This window comes from Anolis sagrei, chromosome 4 (genome assembly GCF_037176765.1).
Source record: "Anolis sagrei isolate rAnoSag1 chromosome 4, rAnoSag1.mat, whole genome shotgun sequence".
Lineage (NCBI taxonomy): Eukaryota > Metazoa > Chordata > Lepidosauria > Squamata > Dactyloidae > Anolis > Anolis sagrei.
In genome coordinates this window covers 161,095,631-161,111,639 of record NC_090024.1, presented here as the reverse complement: position 1 = coordinate 161,111,639, position 16,009 = coordinate 161,095,631, and the positions used below count along the sequence as shown (strand labels likewise).

Below are 16,009 nucleotides of genomic sequence, written 5' to 3'. Positions count from 1 at the left end.
GGGGACTATGTTCCTGAATAAGTGGAAACAGGCAATCATGGATAACAGCAAACTCTATTTAAATGAACTGTTTTCACTGGATGTTACCATTAGAATCAACAGGGAAAATATTCTGTAGGAATTCTTCTGTAGGAATTTGCTATGTCCTCCAAAGTGACTTTATGGTAACATCCAATGAAAGCATGCCACAGAATCACCTGAAGGCTCCAGAACACTACTACTACTAATACTAATAATAATAATAATACTTGTATCTGTGCGCATCATTAGAAAATACATCACACAGTTCTAGACGCTTGGGAAGTATTCGACTTGTGATTTTTTGATACAAAATCCAGCATATAGAACTCGTTTGCTGTGACATACTGTGCTTTTTGTGTCAATAATAATAATAATAATAATACTTTATTTCTAACCCAAAGGGATTCAGGGTGGTTTCCAGAGCGAAAGGCAAACATTCAGTGCCACATACTTAACCATAAAAACACAATACTCTATAAATAACAATAAATAAATAGTGAATTAAAAGCAGGAATAAAATAGACCCCCACAGGGAAGATGGATGACCAGGCCTCATTAAATACAAAAGCAGTAAATACTATTTAAATATGAGATATAAAATATAAGATATAACTATGAAAGTGGCTCTAAAAATATACAAGGACTTCTAGAGAAGTCATATTTCGTCAGATGAGGATGTGAAAGCAGGGGTACAGGGGTTATATTTATTTATTTATTTACTTCATTTATATGCCGTTTTTCTCACACCCGGGGAGACTCAAAGCAGTTTCCAACATATTCACAGCAAAATCCAATGCCTTACAAGGCATGAAAACTTAACATAAAACAACAGTAACATAAAACTATCAATTAAATTACACTGTACTATTCACGCACACAACCTGCACATTCATGCATTCATGAATGTCTTGTCCGTATGAACTCTACTCCAAGCATCTGCTGAAGCATTCAGTGTAAAAACAGATTATTATGCTACAAACTTCTTTTTCTCAGTCTAATTTGTCTTATACCCAATACAAAAGAAAGTGGTAGTTACAAATGGTGATGGGCTGCAGACTACTATACATGTACAGTCATAAGTTGGATTAAAATTGTGTTTGCTTTGATAATGTTTTGTCATTACTACCAGTGTTGTACTTATATACCACTAGAAACAAAAAATAGCAGCTTTTATACAGACAAAAGCCGCGATAGCCAGTGAAGTTGTGAGTTCCTAATCCATTCAGTATGAATTAAAAAGAACTGCAAAGCAGGTTCAGCACCTCGGATAGCTCCTTCAAAGTTTGTGGATTTGAGATGGTTACTTAGTGATCGGTTCCTTACAGCTGTATCTCCATGTCTCCTTTTGCAAAGGCAGGGTTATACTTCACTACTCCAAGGTACTCTAAGCTACAGTGGACTCATATATGTCACACATGTTTCACAAATGCTTCAAGGAGCAGGATAACAGCCAGAATCTGTCCTCTTTTAATGACAATATTTATGTGTGTAATTGTGTGTATAAGCTTGACACTTGATGAGTATTACAGCACACTCAAGTATTTATGAAGAAGACCATTTGTCTGAAAATAAAGCAATTAAATGCAGTACTTTGCTTTAAATGACATTTAGGCTTAATGCATTCCATTTGAAGAAATGTTTCTTTATGATTAGATGGTAATTGTTCAATGGTTGCTTTCTGCAGCTATTTTAGTGTATATGATGATAAATGGAATTGATGTCTTAAAATAAGCTTTTGCTTGTGACTCCTATTATCCCAGTGTCACTCAAAAATAATTCTAGGGTAAGCATATGACTTATTGGAAACCAAGAGAGTCTGATATGAGTGTCTAACTCACGGTCTGCTTGGTAAAAACCAAAGAAATGGATTTCTAAATACAGCTGCATGACAAATACAGTCATCCCTCCCCATTTGTGGGCTTAACTTTTTCAGGTTTGATTATTTGCAAATTTGTTTAGTATGTTTCTCCTGGGAACATGTCAGACCTTCAGCGAGACTCTATTGCAGGCATGGGCAAACTTTAGCCCTTCAGGTGTTTTGGACTTCAGCTACTACAATTCCTAACATGCCTGCACTAAGGTCAACCTTCAATGGAAGTTGACTAAGCTTACTTGTCTGAACGTATCTCCCTCTATGTCCTGCCTCACAGTTAAAAATCATCTGGGAAGGCCCTGCTCTTGGTCCCACCAGCTTCGCAAATGCGTTTAGCGGGGACAAGAGACAGGGCCTTCTTGGTGGTGGCCCTCCACCTATGGAACTCGTTCCACAGTGAGATTAGGTCGGTTTCATCCCTCCTGTCTATCAGGAAGAAATTGAAATCATGGTTCTGGGACCAGGCTTTTGGACAGCAGGCATAACAGCACTTTGGATGTTGGACTAGGACTGGAATGGCTATATGGGTTGACAAAATGTTTTTAATTGTTTTTAACTTAATGATTTATCTACTGTTTTAAATTGTTGTTATATTGTTATATTTGTCTGTATGTTGCAGCACTGAATTGTTGCTGAGTGTAAGCTGTCCTGAGCCCCCGCCCCCTTCCAGGGGTTGAGAAGGACGGGGTAGAAATGCTGGAAATAATAAAAAAATAAATAAGAGTCACCCTGAAGGACCAAGTTTTATAGAGAGAGGGAATCTCTAGGTCCTCCAGTGAAATTCTATGATCAGCATCCAGTGGAAGTTGACCATACAGTTGTCCTAGAGAGCCTTGAGATTCCTAGAAAGCTGTCCCCAAAAGTTAAAAACTTATTTAAAGTATTTTTAAATCTGTGGTATTTTCACTTTTGTGTGGATCTTGCACCACTAATTCCTGCAAATGTGGAGGGTCTTCTGCAATTTAAGGTTCTCTTCATTCAAAATAGATTTCATAGCAATATTTGTAACTTGATAAACCTCATTGGAAGTCAGTGCAATGTTTATGTGTCAATTTGTGATTACATATTTATATATACTTACGTGTCTACAAGCTCATTCTGTATATTCATGAATATTGGCTTGCAGTTTGGGATTTCAATCTGACTTACTTTCTGCAGATTTAGTTTTTTTGGATAATGGAGAGGATCTCCCATTATCAATCTGTTTATTTAAAGAACGCTTCCCCAGCCTAGTGTCCTGCTGATGTTTCAGACTGCATTTCCCATAATCTCCAGCCTGCAAGGTCTATGGTACAGCTCAGCCCACAATATATTTATATGAGGTGGGGGAAATATTTTAAGATTTAATACAAAACAAGTGGAATATAATATTTTTTAATTTCAAAAACATGATTTATCAACCAAGCCTGAACTGTCCTATCACCATTATTTGCTACATTTACTCTACTGGAGGATTGTTATGTGGAAGAACATATAGCAACAGAAATTATTTGCCAGTCAAACTGCTTATATCCATAATTTATTGTCCATATTAGAAGTCCCTGGTGGTGCAGTGGGTTAAACTGCTGAGCTGCTTGATGACCAAAAGGTCGGTAGTTCGAATCCAGGGAGTGGGGTGACCTCCTACTGTTAGCCCCAGCTTCTGCCACCCTAGCAGTTTGAAAAGATGAAAATGTGAATCAATAAGTACCACTCTGGTGGGAAGGTAATGGCACTCCATGCAGTCATGCTGGCTGCATGACCTTGGAGGCGTCTATGGACAATGTTGGCTCTTTGGCTTACAAATGGAAATGAGCACCACCGCCCAGAGTCACACAAGACTAGACTTAATGTCAAGAAGAAACCTTTATGTTTACTTTGCTGTATATATTTAAGACTATTTGCAGAACAGCGTTTAAACATTTCTATTTTAAAATCTTAATTTTATTAGTTTTATTAGTGTTATTTTTTGAATGTTTGAATCATTTCTACACTTATGTTACCTTAACACAAGCCTATAATGATATTTTCTTGACAATGTTGATTCAGAGGAGGTTTGCCACTACTTTACTCTGAGACTGAGAGAGTGTGAGTTGCCCAAGGTCACCCAGTGGTTTCCATGAATGAGAAGGGAATAAAACTTCATCTCCTGGAGTCTAACCCAAAAGTCAAATGACTATACCATTCCGGCCCTAAACTATTTTCAATTATTTGTGCAACATTGCTTTTTTTTGGTCTTTTTCACATTGTTTTCTTGAGTATTAGCATTCCAGATAAGATGAAACCATTACATCACCTTTCAATCCCTACCAATGGTTTCCATAGGAAGGAGGCTATTCACATTGCTCCTACTATCTTTAATCACCTAGGAAAAGCTTCCTAGTTTACACAGCTCCAGTTCTTATAGATGAGGCAGACTGAAATTTACAAAGCCCAGTTTTACATAAAAAATGATAGTGGCTTTATGTGCAATAATTCATATACACATCTTGTATAATCAAAAAAGCTGATCAGTGCCTTATACAACTGAAAACAATCTGTGAAGGCAGAAAGTGTAAAAACGGAAAATTGCATGACAGGCTCAATAATCATGTGGAAAATGTTTTATGCAAATTCATTGCTCTCAGCAACTTTCTCATTTTCTCTAGAAACAAATGGTCCCCAAGGACTCATCCTCATGCTTTAATTGCGGCTTCCGTGATTTCAAAGATTTGATGAAGGCTCATGAAATTATTATATTCTATAGATAGACAGACAAACAATATCTAAGTTGAATTTATTGATAGAAGCTTGACAACAATTGAGCAATGCCTCCAAGAAAGATGAATATCAAGAACCTGCTATTTTTTAATCAAAGACTCATTTTATAAATATTACAACTGATGATTTCTATCTTCCAGCCTGGAGGAAATGTATAACAAAAATCTCTGTGTGGATTATAAAAAGTTTAAAATGCTGCCAGGTTGAAAATGTGGAAGATATCAATCTAAATTCAACTATGGTGTTTTATTTATAAAACAGAGGTGCTAGCGCATAAGTTTATTCAGTGGCCATTATTTTGTTCGCTAACCTAAGAAAATGGACACAGATTGTGGTGGTTTTCTCGAGAAGTATAATGCTTTGTGTAAATTGCATCATCCAGCAGCAAAATTTGGAGGAAAGTTCTTAGGCAAATGATCACATGCATATCCGTGGGCTGGGATATAAAATGCCACAGTTTTTTTTCTTACTGCTGTAGAAGGCTTGGACTACATAAGATTAATATCCTACAGTAGCTATTCATTTGTTGTCTGATGAGCTAACCTGACCTGCATGTTACATGCCACTGGAGCCACGGAAATGGGTTGCCAAATGGGCCAATGCCTCTTTATTAGACTTGTGCATTCTGGCTGAACCTCAATCCATTTTTGCAGGCCTACTTCCGGATCCATTTTCACTTGTCTCCAGAAAATGGATGGGTTGCTGAATAGCTGTTTTTGGTTTGCAGCTGAAAGATCTGGGAAGATCCAGCCCATTGGTGGGAATGGGGAAATTATATGGCTTCTCTTTGCATGCCTGGATCCTTTCCTTTCTTCCTTTCAAGGAAGTACCCCCTGAGACTCATTCCTATCTTCCTTTCAAGGGAGCCTGAGTTTGAAGAACAAGGTTAAGGAAGCACCCCTCTTAGAACCTTTTCCTATCTTCCTTTCAACAGAGCCTGGGTTTGAGCAATGGGGTTAAGGAAGCAGCACGTAAGACATGCCATAGTGGTCTTCTATTCTGATTGGCCCAACAGGCAGGGCTCACAGGGAAACCAGCTCTCCACATGCCGCATAGTGCAAATAGGGGACAAGGAGACATGATCACCTGCCACGTGGCCCTGTTATAGATGAAAAAAAATTATGGCTGAGCCCTTACCATTACAGCTATCTGAATAAGCTGGATTAGCTGAAGGGAACCCACCAAACCAAATCCATTCACAAGCCTACACTTTATGTTTCCTTGCCAACTGGCGGTGAGACTGAACCCCCAACCCCTGATTTGGATGACTGACATTGCCCTTACTCAACTATATTGCTGGGATTTTAAATTGTATTGAAATGCTTTTAATATAAGCCTCTTTGGATCTCTTTTGTGGAAATAAATAAATAAATAAATAAATAAATAATGTAAACTCATGAGTTTACATTTTTTTTGGACAGTGAAATAAAACATATTTTTATCTCTTGATCACATGTGTGGACTTTTTATACTTTTTCCTACACTAAAAGGAAAATAGGAAACTCTTAACCTTTTGCTCTCAGTCCACAAATAAAGCATCTTAAAGTTTAAAGCAGGGGAAGGAAAGAAATAGAGCCTGCCTGGCCCATCAAGTACTTTTTGTTGTCTTTTTTTGTTGTCACCCAAATTTAAGATAGGAACCACATGACAACATGCTAATGCTGTAAAACTTAACTAAAATAACCAACAAGTAAAATAATCATTTAAATATATGAATATACACTCAGTCTCAAATCATAGACTTTCCATAAAATCCACTTACTAAATGCTAACCATGTTTGCCTCAGTTGCAGGTATACCCTGAAGTCTGTTTGGAATCCTATATCATAGATAGTAAGATCAGAGCCAGGTATTCCATGAAGGTGGTGATATTCCCAGTAGCAATGCCAGATACCTATTGGGAAAAATAATACAGTCATAGAGTTATATGAGAAGGGTTATAACTTTGTAATCAAAGGCAAGACTCACCAGCATATCACAATATAATCCAGACTACTGCTAATTCCAAGCTAAGATTTTTCTGTTCTTCCAGATTTTAAAAGACACAGTTTTAAATATGGCATGGCTTGGTTTTGGTTCCTCTTTCAGATGCTTTTTAAGGTTTTTGTAATGTATGTCATGCATTGGGGTGCGAGAGTCAAAATTTGCAGTACAACAATCCAGTACATCTTCAATCTGAAGTAAACTCTAGTGCATTCTATGAGTCTTAATGTAAGAAAGTACAGATTTTTTTTAGGTGTATTTCCTTTTTTGTTGAACTACTGGTCTGATCTGGTGTAGAAAACCAATCTGGTCAAGAATACAATCAAATCTCACCCACTGAGACTTCTAAATAAAATGTTGCCGGGGTGTATCTTCGGATCATTTCTACATCCTGTTCACATCAGTCCCCAATGCTCCATAAGGGGAAAATATCAATGAACATCCATCTGCAACTCATTTCACACATAGGTTTCCTTCATGACTGATGATGTAGAACCTATAGCCTTCTAGATACTGTAGGACTTGAACTCCCATTAGATCTACATAATTGGAAATGATGGGACGGATTCAAGTTTTAGTCTCACAATGCCTGGAGGGTCATATGTTCCCATCTCTACTCTATAGTGATAGCTGTCAGGTAAAAGTGTGCAAATGCTATCACCACTGAGGATATAAATCAGAATGGCCAAACCATTTGCAGCTTTTTAACTTACTCATGCAATGAAAAAAGATAATGTGTGATTGTCACAATTAATTATCACAATTCAGCTTCCACACTTCTTCCTTGCTTGAAAACACCAACCATGTGTGTCTTTCTCTGTGTTTGTTTGCATCTGCACTCATGCCTAAAAGAAGCTGTTTTTCTTTCAATAGGCCATAAGATGAGATAAACCTTGCTTTATATTTTGGATTCTTAGGGCACAGAACAAAGTAATGATGAAAAACCCACCAGCTTATAGAAAACAGATAAACAAAGGAAAAATGTCTGTTTAAACCTGCAGCCTCTGATAAAATCCCCAGCAAAAGCTTGATGCTGATATTAGTCTTCTAGACAAAGAAAGAACTTCAGCTGCACAGGAGGTTGAAAGCATTTCAAGATACGGATGTTGGTTTTGTCATAGTAACTAACAGAAAAGATGCTGCTACCCTGATGAATGAAGAAAAAGATAAATATGCCTTGCATTGATAGAATATTCAAAGCAAGAGAATGATGAAGTAAATAGTGCTGCTCAATTAGGATGCATTTTTTTCGTGTCAGGAGTGACTTGAGAAACTGCAAATCACTTCTGGTGTGAGAGAATTGGTCGCCTCCAAGGACATTGCCCAGGGGACGCCCAGGTGTTTTACCATCCTGTGGGAGGCTTCTCTCATGTCCTCACATCAGAAACTGAAGCTGACAGATGGGAGCTCACCCTGCTCCCCAGATTCGAACCACCGACCTTTTGGTCAGTAGTAATGCTGGCACAAGGGTTTAACCCACTGCACCACCGGGAGCTCAATGTTGTAATATAAGTATGGTAAAATGCTAATACATCACAGAATTGTTCAATACCTATTTTACTTCACTCCCAAAAAGAGACTTTTGCAAGGAATCCAGGAAGTTAGTTAGGAATCACAGAGCTAATCTAAATGAGTTCAAATTGTCAGGTTCTGAAGTACTGCATCCCATAGTATTGAAGACTCTTGCTGACATACTCAGAGAACCACTTACCATCATTTCTGTGAAATCTTAGAGAACGGTTTACATGCCAAAGGACTAGAGAAGAGCAAACATTGTCCCTCTATTCAAAAAAAGGCAAAAAATGAAAATCTGAGAAACTAGAGACTAGTCAGCCTGACCTCAATATCCGGAAAAAATTAAAAGGGATGATACAGGCCTGTGTTTGCAAATATCTTGATGATAATACAATGATTAGAAACCTACATAGGTTTATCAAGAAAAAGTCCTGCCAAACTAATCTTGTATCTTCTTTTGATCAGGTTGCTAGTTTAGCAGATGGTGGGAATGCTATGGATATATTATTGATTAGTAAACTGACTAATTATGGAACAGATGAAAACACTACCTGATGAATTTTCAATTAATTGAAAGATACTGCTCAAAGAGGTTATATCAGAGGCTGTGCTTCAAACTGGAAGGAGATCTCAAGTCAAGTGCCACGGGATTCTGTGCTTGGGCTGATAATCTTCAATATTTTTCTATCAAATGATTTCAATGATAGGATGGAGGGAATCCTTACCGAATTTGCAGATCATGTAAAATGAGGGCGGAGTAGCTAACACAGTGGAAGACAAGGACAGAATTCAAAAGTACTGTGATAAAATAGAAAACTTGGCTAAGGAACCAAATGAAATACAACAGAAACAAAAGCAAAATGCTACATTTAGGCCACAAAAATCAAATGCACAGGTATAGGATGGAGGATACTTGACTCCATAGTACTACATGTGGAAAATACCCTAGAAATATTGTTGATCATAAATTGAGATAAGCCAGCTGTGTGATGCTGAAGCTAAGATGGCAAATGCTGGTTTGTATTGTATTTGTTGTCAGCATCCCATTCAAGCACTAACTAGGGCTGACCCTTCTTACTTTCCAAGATCAGACCTTCTTTACATATAATCCAGAATATCCAGGTAAATAATCCACACTATCTGCTTTGAATTGCATTATCTGAGTCTACACTGCAATATAATCCAGTTCAAAGCAGATAATGTGGATTTTATACAGCTGTGTAGAAGGTGCCTGAGTCCAACTATTGTGAATTTAATTTGTATTGTGTGCTTATCTTATATCACTGTTTATTTTATTTTTTATCTTTATCATATTTTATTGGTGTTATGTTGTATATTTGTTTTGATGTAATTGTTGGGCTTGGCCTCATGTAAGCCACCCCAAGTCCCCTTGGGGAGATGGTGGCAGGGTATAAATAATTTATTATTATTATTATTATTATTATTATTATTATTATTATTATTGGGAAATGTATTAAGCTCTAAATGTTATGTTAGCCTGTGTTTATTCAACCATAGTCTCCAAGTCAAGGGAAGCAATAATCCTATATTCTACGCATCTGGAATACTGTGTTCAATTGTGGGAATTTCATTTTAAGAAGGATATCAACAAGTTGGAGCAATTTTAGGGAAGAACAATGAGGATGATTAGAGGTATAGAGAACAAAACATATCAAGAGAGGTTTAAGGAGCTGAGTATGTTCAGCTTGGTGAAGACAAGACTGAGGGGTGACATGATCCCATTTTTAAATACCTCAAAGGCTGCCAAAAAGAGGGTAGTGCAGACTTATTTTCTGCTGCCTTGGAAAGTAAAACCAGGTCTATATTAGGATAGATTTCAGCTCAACTGTAAGAGGCTTTGTAATGGAACCAACTGCCTAGAGAGGTAGCTGTGTCTCCTTCTCTATGTCTTCAAAGAGGCCAGATAGCTACCTTCTCTTGGTGCTTTACGTGAGGATATTGCATTGAGTAGGGGGCTTGACTCCATGCCCATGGGATTCCTCCCCACTCTCCGATACTATGATTCTGGACAGTTATTTTCACTAGCAAGCATACACTTTGACTGTAAAAAGCTCTGCACATACACTTTGGAATTTAAAAATACTTCTGTTCCACTGAATTAAGAAGACAAATGGATCCATTAGCATTAAGTTTAGAACTGGCAGAGCTAGTGGGCCAATAGGGACAGATGGTATAGCACAGAATTCTTAATCAATATTATCTGGTGTCTCTTCAGATCCTATACTCTAAGGGTTATAGATAATGGCATACAGCACTGTGAAAAAAAGGAAATATTTTTCACTTACCATATCCTATAATCCCAATTACACCAAAGATGAAAATCCAGAAGAGAATCCCTGCGATGAATCTCAAAAGCACAAGGAAGAGCAAGCTGACAACCATTGCAATAAATAAACCACTGGAAAACAAGGGAAAAAGCTAATTAAAACAGCAGCCTATTGTCAATGTATTGTCAAAGGCTTTCATGGCGGGAATCACTGGGTTGTTGTAGGTTTTTTCGGGCTGTATGGCCATGGTCTAGAGGCATTCTCTCCTGACGTTTCGCCTGCATCTATGGCAAGCATCCTCAGAGGTAGTGAGGATGCTTGCCATAGGTGCAGGTGAAACGTCAGGAGAGAATGCCTCTAGACCATGGCCATACAGCCCAAAAAAACCCTACAACAACCCAGCCTATTGTCAGTTCCATGATCCATCCTCTTACCAAAAATAATTCACCAGCAAGGAGATGTTTTGAGGGAAGTGTTTATTCCAATCAGAGAGATATTTCAAAATTAGATGGCAAAATAACCATTGTCCTACAACCAGAGCAACTACTTTATTTATAGGGTCTATAGTCAAGTAGTGAAGCAAAATCCACGTTTAAAGTTTCTACGCTTTGATATGAATAGGGAACTAAATAGTGATGTTTATGGAAGGAAGAAGTTTTGTTTATCATGGTAAGTATGTTCATTTCCAGCAGCATGGAATTTTATTCATTTTTCTAAATATGGTATCCATTGTCATCAAATCCTTGGGTGTTATAATAATAGGATAATTAAGGAGTGGGTCTTCCAATACAACTAATGCAGAAGAGCTATAACAAAACATCAAAATTAATGTATAGAATGACTGGATGTACCAGAAGATGCTTTCCCTTCATATTCATTCTGTTCATTTTATGTTATTACAATTTTGCATGTGGGAGATGTGACCATTTCTGAATAACAACTTACATTAAAATCCAATACCAAGAGCTGGCATAGTCTTCAAAAATTTTCATCCCAACTGATCTTGCATCGAGAACATTATTGATGCCACTTTAAAAAGAAAGGGCAAGACATTTTAAGTTCATGTAGAATACATTCATTATTTAAATAAAGCAGCCTAAGGGTTCAATATAATAGCAAAATAAAAGTTATATCACAAAATATTTCCAAAACAGAGCTCTGTTTGTAACATTTTGTCTACTAGTAAAATGGAACACAATGTGTTCTTGCGAGTAATAAGATGCTATTATGATACTGCAGATCTGGATTGTACCCAAAACAAGACAACTACAAGAAAAAAATAAATTGCATAGAAATTTGAGAGATTTAGGTTTCCCCAGAAGCAACAATTGTGAATGCAATAGGATTTACTTCTAGGGAGACATGAGAGAGTGTGATATAGTGGTTTGCGTGTTGACTAGGACACTGGGAGGCCAGGGTTCACATTCCCTCTGCTCAGCTTTGGAAACCACTGGCTGACCTTGGGCATCTCACTCTCTTTCAGGCAATGGCAACCCCCCCCCCCCCGGAACAAATTTTGACAAGAAAACCCTGTGATAGGTTTGCTTCAGGGTCTCCATAAGTCGGAGAAACATGCAGAGATTCTGATCTGTTGACATGCCTCGGTTAACAAAGCCTCTGATAAAGAAGTTCTTTTTAATGAAGTCTTTTTATGATTGTCCAGCACTACCTTGTCCTCTGTCTGTCTGGAAGACATTTAAAGCATCATTGGCTTTGAGGGCATGGATCACATGGGCTACAAAAACTCAACTTTCAGTGTTGAGTATCTGCAGTAAACAATGCACTAAAGCTTAGATTCTACTTTAGCTGATCTTGATGTAGCTGCCTGTGCTGCCTGTAGTAGGCAAGGTAAACAAAGCATCTGCCTTCAGGACACTTTAATGAGCCAGCATGGAAAGCAAAACAAAGAGAAAAAGAGAAAGCAGATAAGCTCACCCATTGACTACCCCCAACATGTAAACAATAGATCTGATTTTCTGAAATTGTCAAAAAAGTGAAGGCTGGTGAGTAAAAAGTCATCCCTGAATTCATTTTCAAATAAGTCTTCAAACAATTTCAGAAGGCTCATAATATTTTGTTTATGTATGCAAGGCTTAGCTAACCTGGTTGTTTCATTCTACACTTGCACAGTGCTTGTGTTGGATGGATGTTTGTCCAAAGATGTTGAACTGCTCTTCTGTTTTGTGATGTAGGGCCCTATGCCTATTCTTTCTGTGTTATTTCTGCCTTTGGAACTATGTTTTATGTTAAAAAGGTAATTCCCAGGAACACATCTATTTTGTTAACTGAAGTATGCCTGTAAATCTATATTTATAACCACATTATAAAAGGTGTAACAAGACAGACAACAACAAAATTAGACAACAGCCTTGGTTGGTGCGAGGTGACAAGCTGAATTGAATCAAAACTGGAAGAGAAAGGATCTTATGTTCTCTCAGCTGCATGCGAGGAAGAGAAAAGAGAAAATGCACAAGCCTTTGGGAAGGCTAGTCCCATTTGTCTCACTAAACACGATATTTAGTATGACATCCAAATATAGCAGAGTTCATTCAATATATTCCCCACCATACTGCCATGTGCTGAATATATTGCTCTACAAAGTTGGGCTCAGCATATGGCAGGCATGTAACCATTTTTTTTTAAAAAAATGGTTATATTTGCAGAGAAAGTACACACTGAGACATCAATCTGAAAAAAAAAAATGCTTGACAAGGCCAGAAGACTAGGTATTTTGCATGAAAGACATTTCGCACAAAATATTGTATTCTTTGTGTTATACACTGCTTTTTGGACACAAATTTAAAATTCCTGAAATATAAAATACAATACAATAAAACCAACTAACATATAGAAACATTCATAATCTCACATAACAAGGTGAAAATGAAATGTATTGTTTTGGCATGAAATCAGCCAAGATTTAGATTCCTGGCAAAAGCATAGGGAATGCCTGCAAAGGCTGCTTATATATTTAGGTCTTAGATTCTGTAACTGAAATAAGACCTAAGAAGAAGGAGGTGACTGGCAAATTAAGTACTCCATTCCCGTATACTTCTTTGCTATGAATTCCTTATATTTGGAAAAAGAAGAAGAAAGATAAGAAGTATATTATTGAAAATCACATAAACCTGAGTGTTAAGCAGCTAATCCGTAAAATACTTTAGGGATTATAGAACATCCCTTCTAGAACATGGCCATATAGCCTGAAAAACCTACAGCATCCCAAACCCTAAAATAACTAAAGTGAAAAATGTGGAAATCCATCTCCCATTTAATCTAGAGGTAAGTGTACACATAAAACATTTATCCATATAAATTATAATCTGACAAACAGGTTGTGCAAAGTAGTATGAACAAACACACAGACACACACAATCCATACTTTGCAGCTTCCCTGAGATCTGTTACATTCCTTGTCTTTCCTTTTCCATCTCTGAAAGTAGTTTGATTGGCCACTGTCAGAACACCATTTTTAGTGGAGAAATCAGGAAAACATCTCTTAAGAACTGTGAAAACAAAGAAGAGATGTGCATTGTTCTCATATAATTCATCCTCGGTTGACATCTTACATTCAGTTCAATAACTGCTCCAAGTGCACTTCTCTTTAAAATTATCTTAGAAATTAAACTAGCATTATGTAAAATTACCCTATTTACTAGAATCTAATGCTCACCTTTTTTTGTCTAAATTACCTTGTCAAAATTATGGTGAGCATTAGATTTGCATCACATGGGAAGCTGCTTCAGGTGCTCCTGGAGCTCCTATTTGAGGGACAACAACTCTAATTTGCCATGTCTCAATGCAACGCAATCCTGGAATTTCTTGTTTGGCGAGGCATCAGGATTCTTTGACTAAAAATGCTCGGGACCTTGTAGAACTACACCCACCAGGATCCCATAGTATTGAATCAAGGGAATTAAAGGAGATTCATTCTACAGCATAGAAGATATTCTTTTTCATGGCTGGAAACTTTGGTGTTCTAACACTTTTGTTTTAATAGAGGGAATCCTAAACAGGCAGCAACTGGAATGGAGGCCCAGGTGGTGCAGTGGGTTAAACCCTTATGCCGGCAAGACTGCTGACTGACATGTCAGTGGTGCGAATCTGATGAGAGTGGGTTGAGCTCCTTCTGTTAGCTCCAGCTCCCTATGTGGGGGAATGAGAGAAGCCTCCCACAAGGATGCTACAAACATCAAACATTCAGGCATCCCCTGGGCAACGTCCTTGTAGACGGCCAATTTCATCACATCAGCTCCTGACCAAAAAAAGCAACTATAATGCCAAATTACAAAGAGTGTGTTTTTTGCTGCTGTACATTACATTTGGCAGCAAATATTTTGGGGGAGCTTCAGGATGTGAGAACTGAGGTGCACATTTGATTCAATGGTGCATTAGACTTGAGTAAATGCAGGTAATTCTATTTTACTACAGGAAATGCTAATGTGATTGTGACTGTTTTTTGTACTGTACCAGGAGTGTACAAAGATATACCACATGGTTGTCCTCTCCCTATTCATCCCTGTAAGGCAGCTATTAATATCTATTCATAAGACATGTTTACTGAGGAGTAGTGCTAGCCCAGGGACACATGGAAATATTCTGTGATCTATCAGGAATTTGAGCCAGATCCCTGTTCTAAGTCCAGCACTTAAACATTACTTCCTTTTATGTGATCAGTGACTACTATAAAAATTGTGCCATTTGAATCAATGTGTTTGGAAAAATGAAACAATTAGTGTATTAAATATGAGTAATGAAAACTGGAATTATGCATATATGCACAATACAAAAATTAAAGGCTGGGATTTGAGGAACTGGAACATGGCAATCCTATCCTGTGATCTTGATATTATGTGCAAACTATGCTCACACAATCCCAACAATGGGAATGGACTAATTTTACTAATACTAGACACAATATACTATACAGATACTCAAGCACTTACAAGGTCGACTAGGAACAATCATGGAAGGACAATCTTCATCACGCATAACTTGGGTCACAGACTAGAAATCAAAGGAAAAACATTTGAACGTAACACTTCTAATTTCTTCCTGTCGTATTTTTTTTTAAAAGAACACATTTTTATTTTCAGCTCATTTTGAAAATAAACACCCTTCTAAATTATTTGATTGAGGCCTCAGTGGCACATTCAAATGGGAAATGCATGGAACCATGACTCTCCGGCGGCCTACTAACAATGAAAACAGAACAGCAGGCATCAAGACATGCCTTTGAATAGAAAATGCTTCAGCAGGTGGCTTTGTCCTCATCTTAGACAGAAGAAAATTACCTTTTAACACAATTAGCATAATTAACTTAAGGCTGCAATCAGGACTCAGTAAGGGGTTTTCAGTATGAGAAGAATATTATAACAGGCTTTAATTTAAAAAACAAAACAACCAAGTTGCTTCAAACCTATGGTATGAGTGAAAGGTTAATTAATTAACCCCTAAATCCAACATACTTTCACTTATTCCCTCAATCAAAAGATGAAAAAACTCATATGCTTGATCTTGATCTTACATAAAATTAGAACTTGGAAACAATACTTCTTGGATTATCGTTCACAGAATTCCCTGTTCACTG

General features: G+C 37.4%; 1 protein-coding gene across 4 annotated transcripts in view; it reads right to left on the bottom strand.

Annotated features, from left to right (window-relative positions):
• Nucleotides 1–16,009, bottom strand: part of SLC44A5 (solute carrier family 44 member 5) — a 242,551-nt gene that overhangs the window by 39,905 nt on the left and 186,637 nt on the right. For all 4 annotated transcript variants that reach the window (XM_060773741.2, XM_060773740.2, XM_060773738.2 and 1 more), the window contains exons 7-11: nt 15,366–15,426; nt 13,802–13,925; nt 11,365–11,448; nt 10,438–10,550; nt 6,396–6,527 (exon numbers count right to left, since the gene is read on the bottom strand). In XM_060773741.2, coding sequence (XP_060629724.2) covers nt 6,396–6,527; nt 10,438–10,550; nt 11,365–11,448; nt 13,802–13,925; nt 15,366–15,426 — 514 coding nt within the window. The remainder of the gene's footprint in view (nt 1–6,395; nt 6,528–10,437; nt 10,551–11,364; nt 11,449–13,801; nt 13,926–15,365; nt 15,427–16,009) is intronic.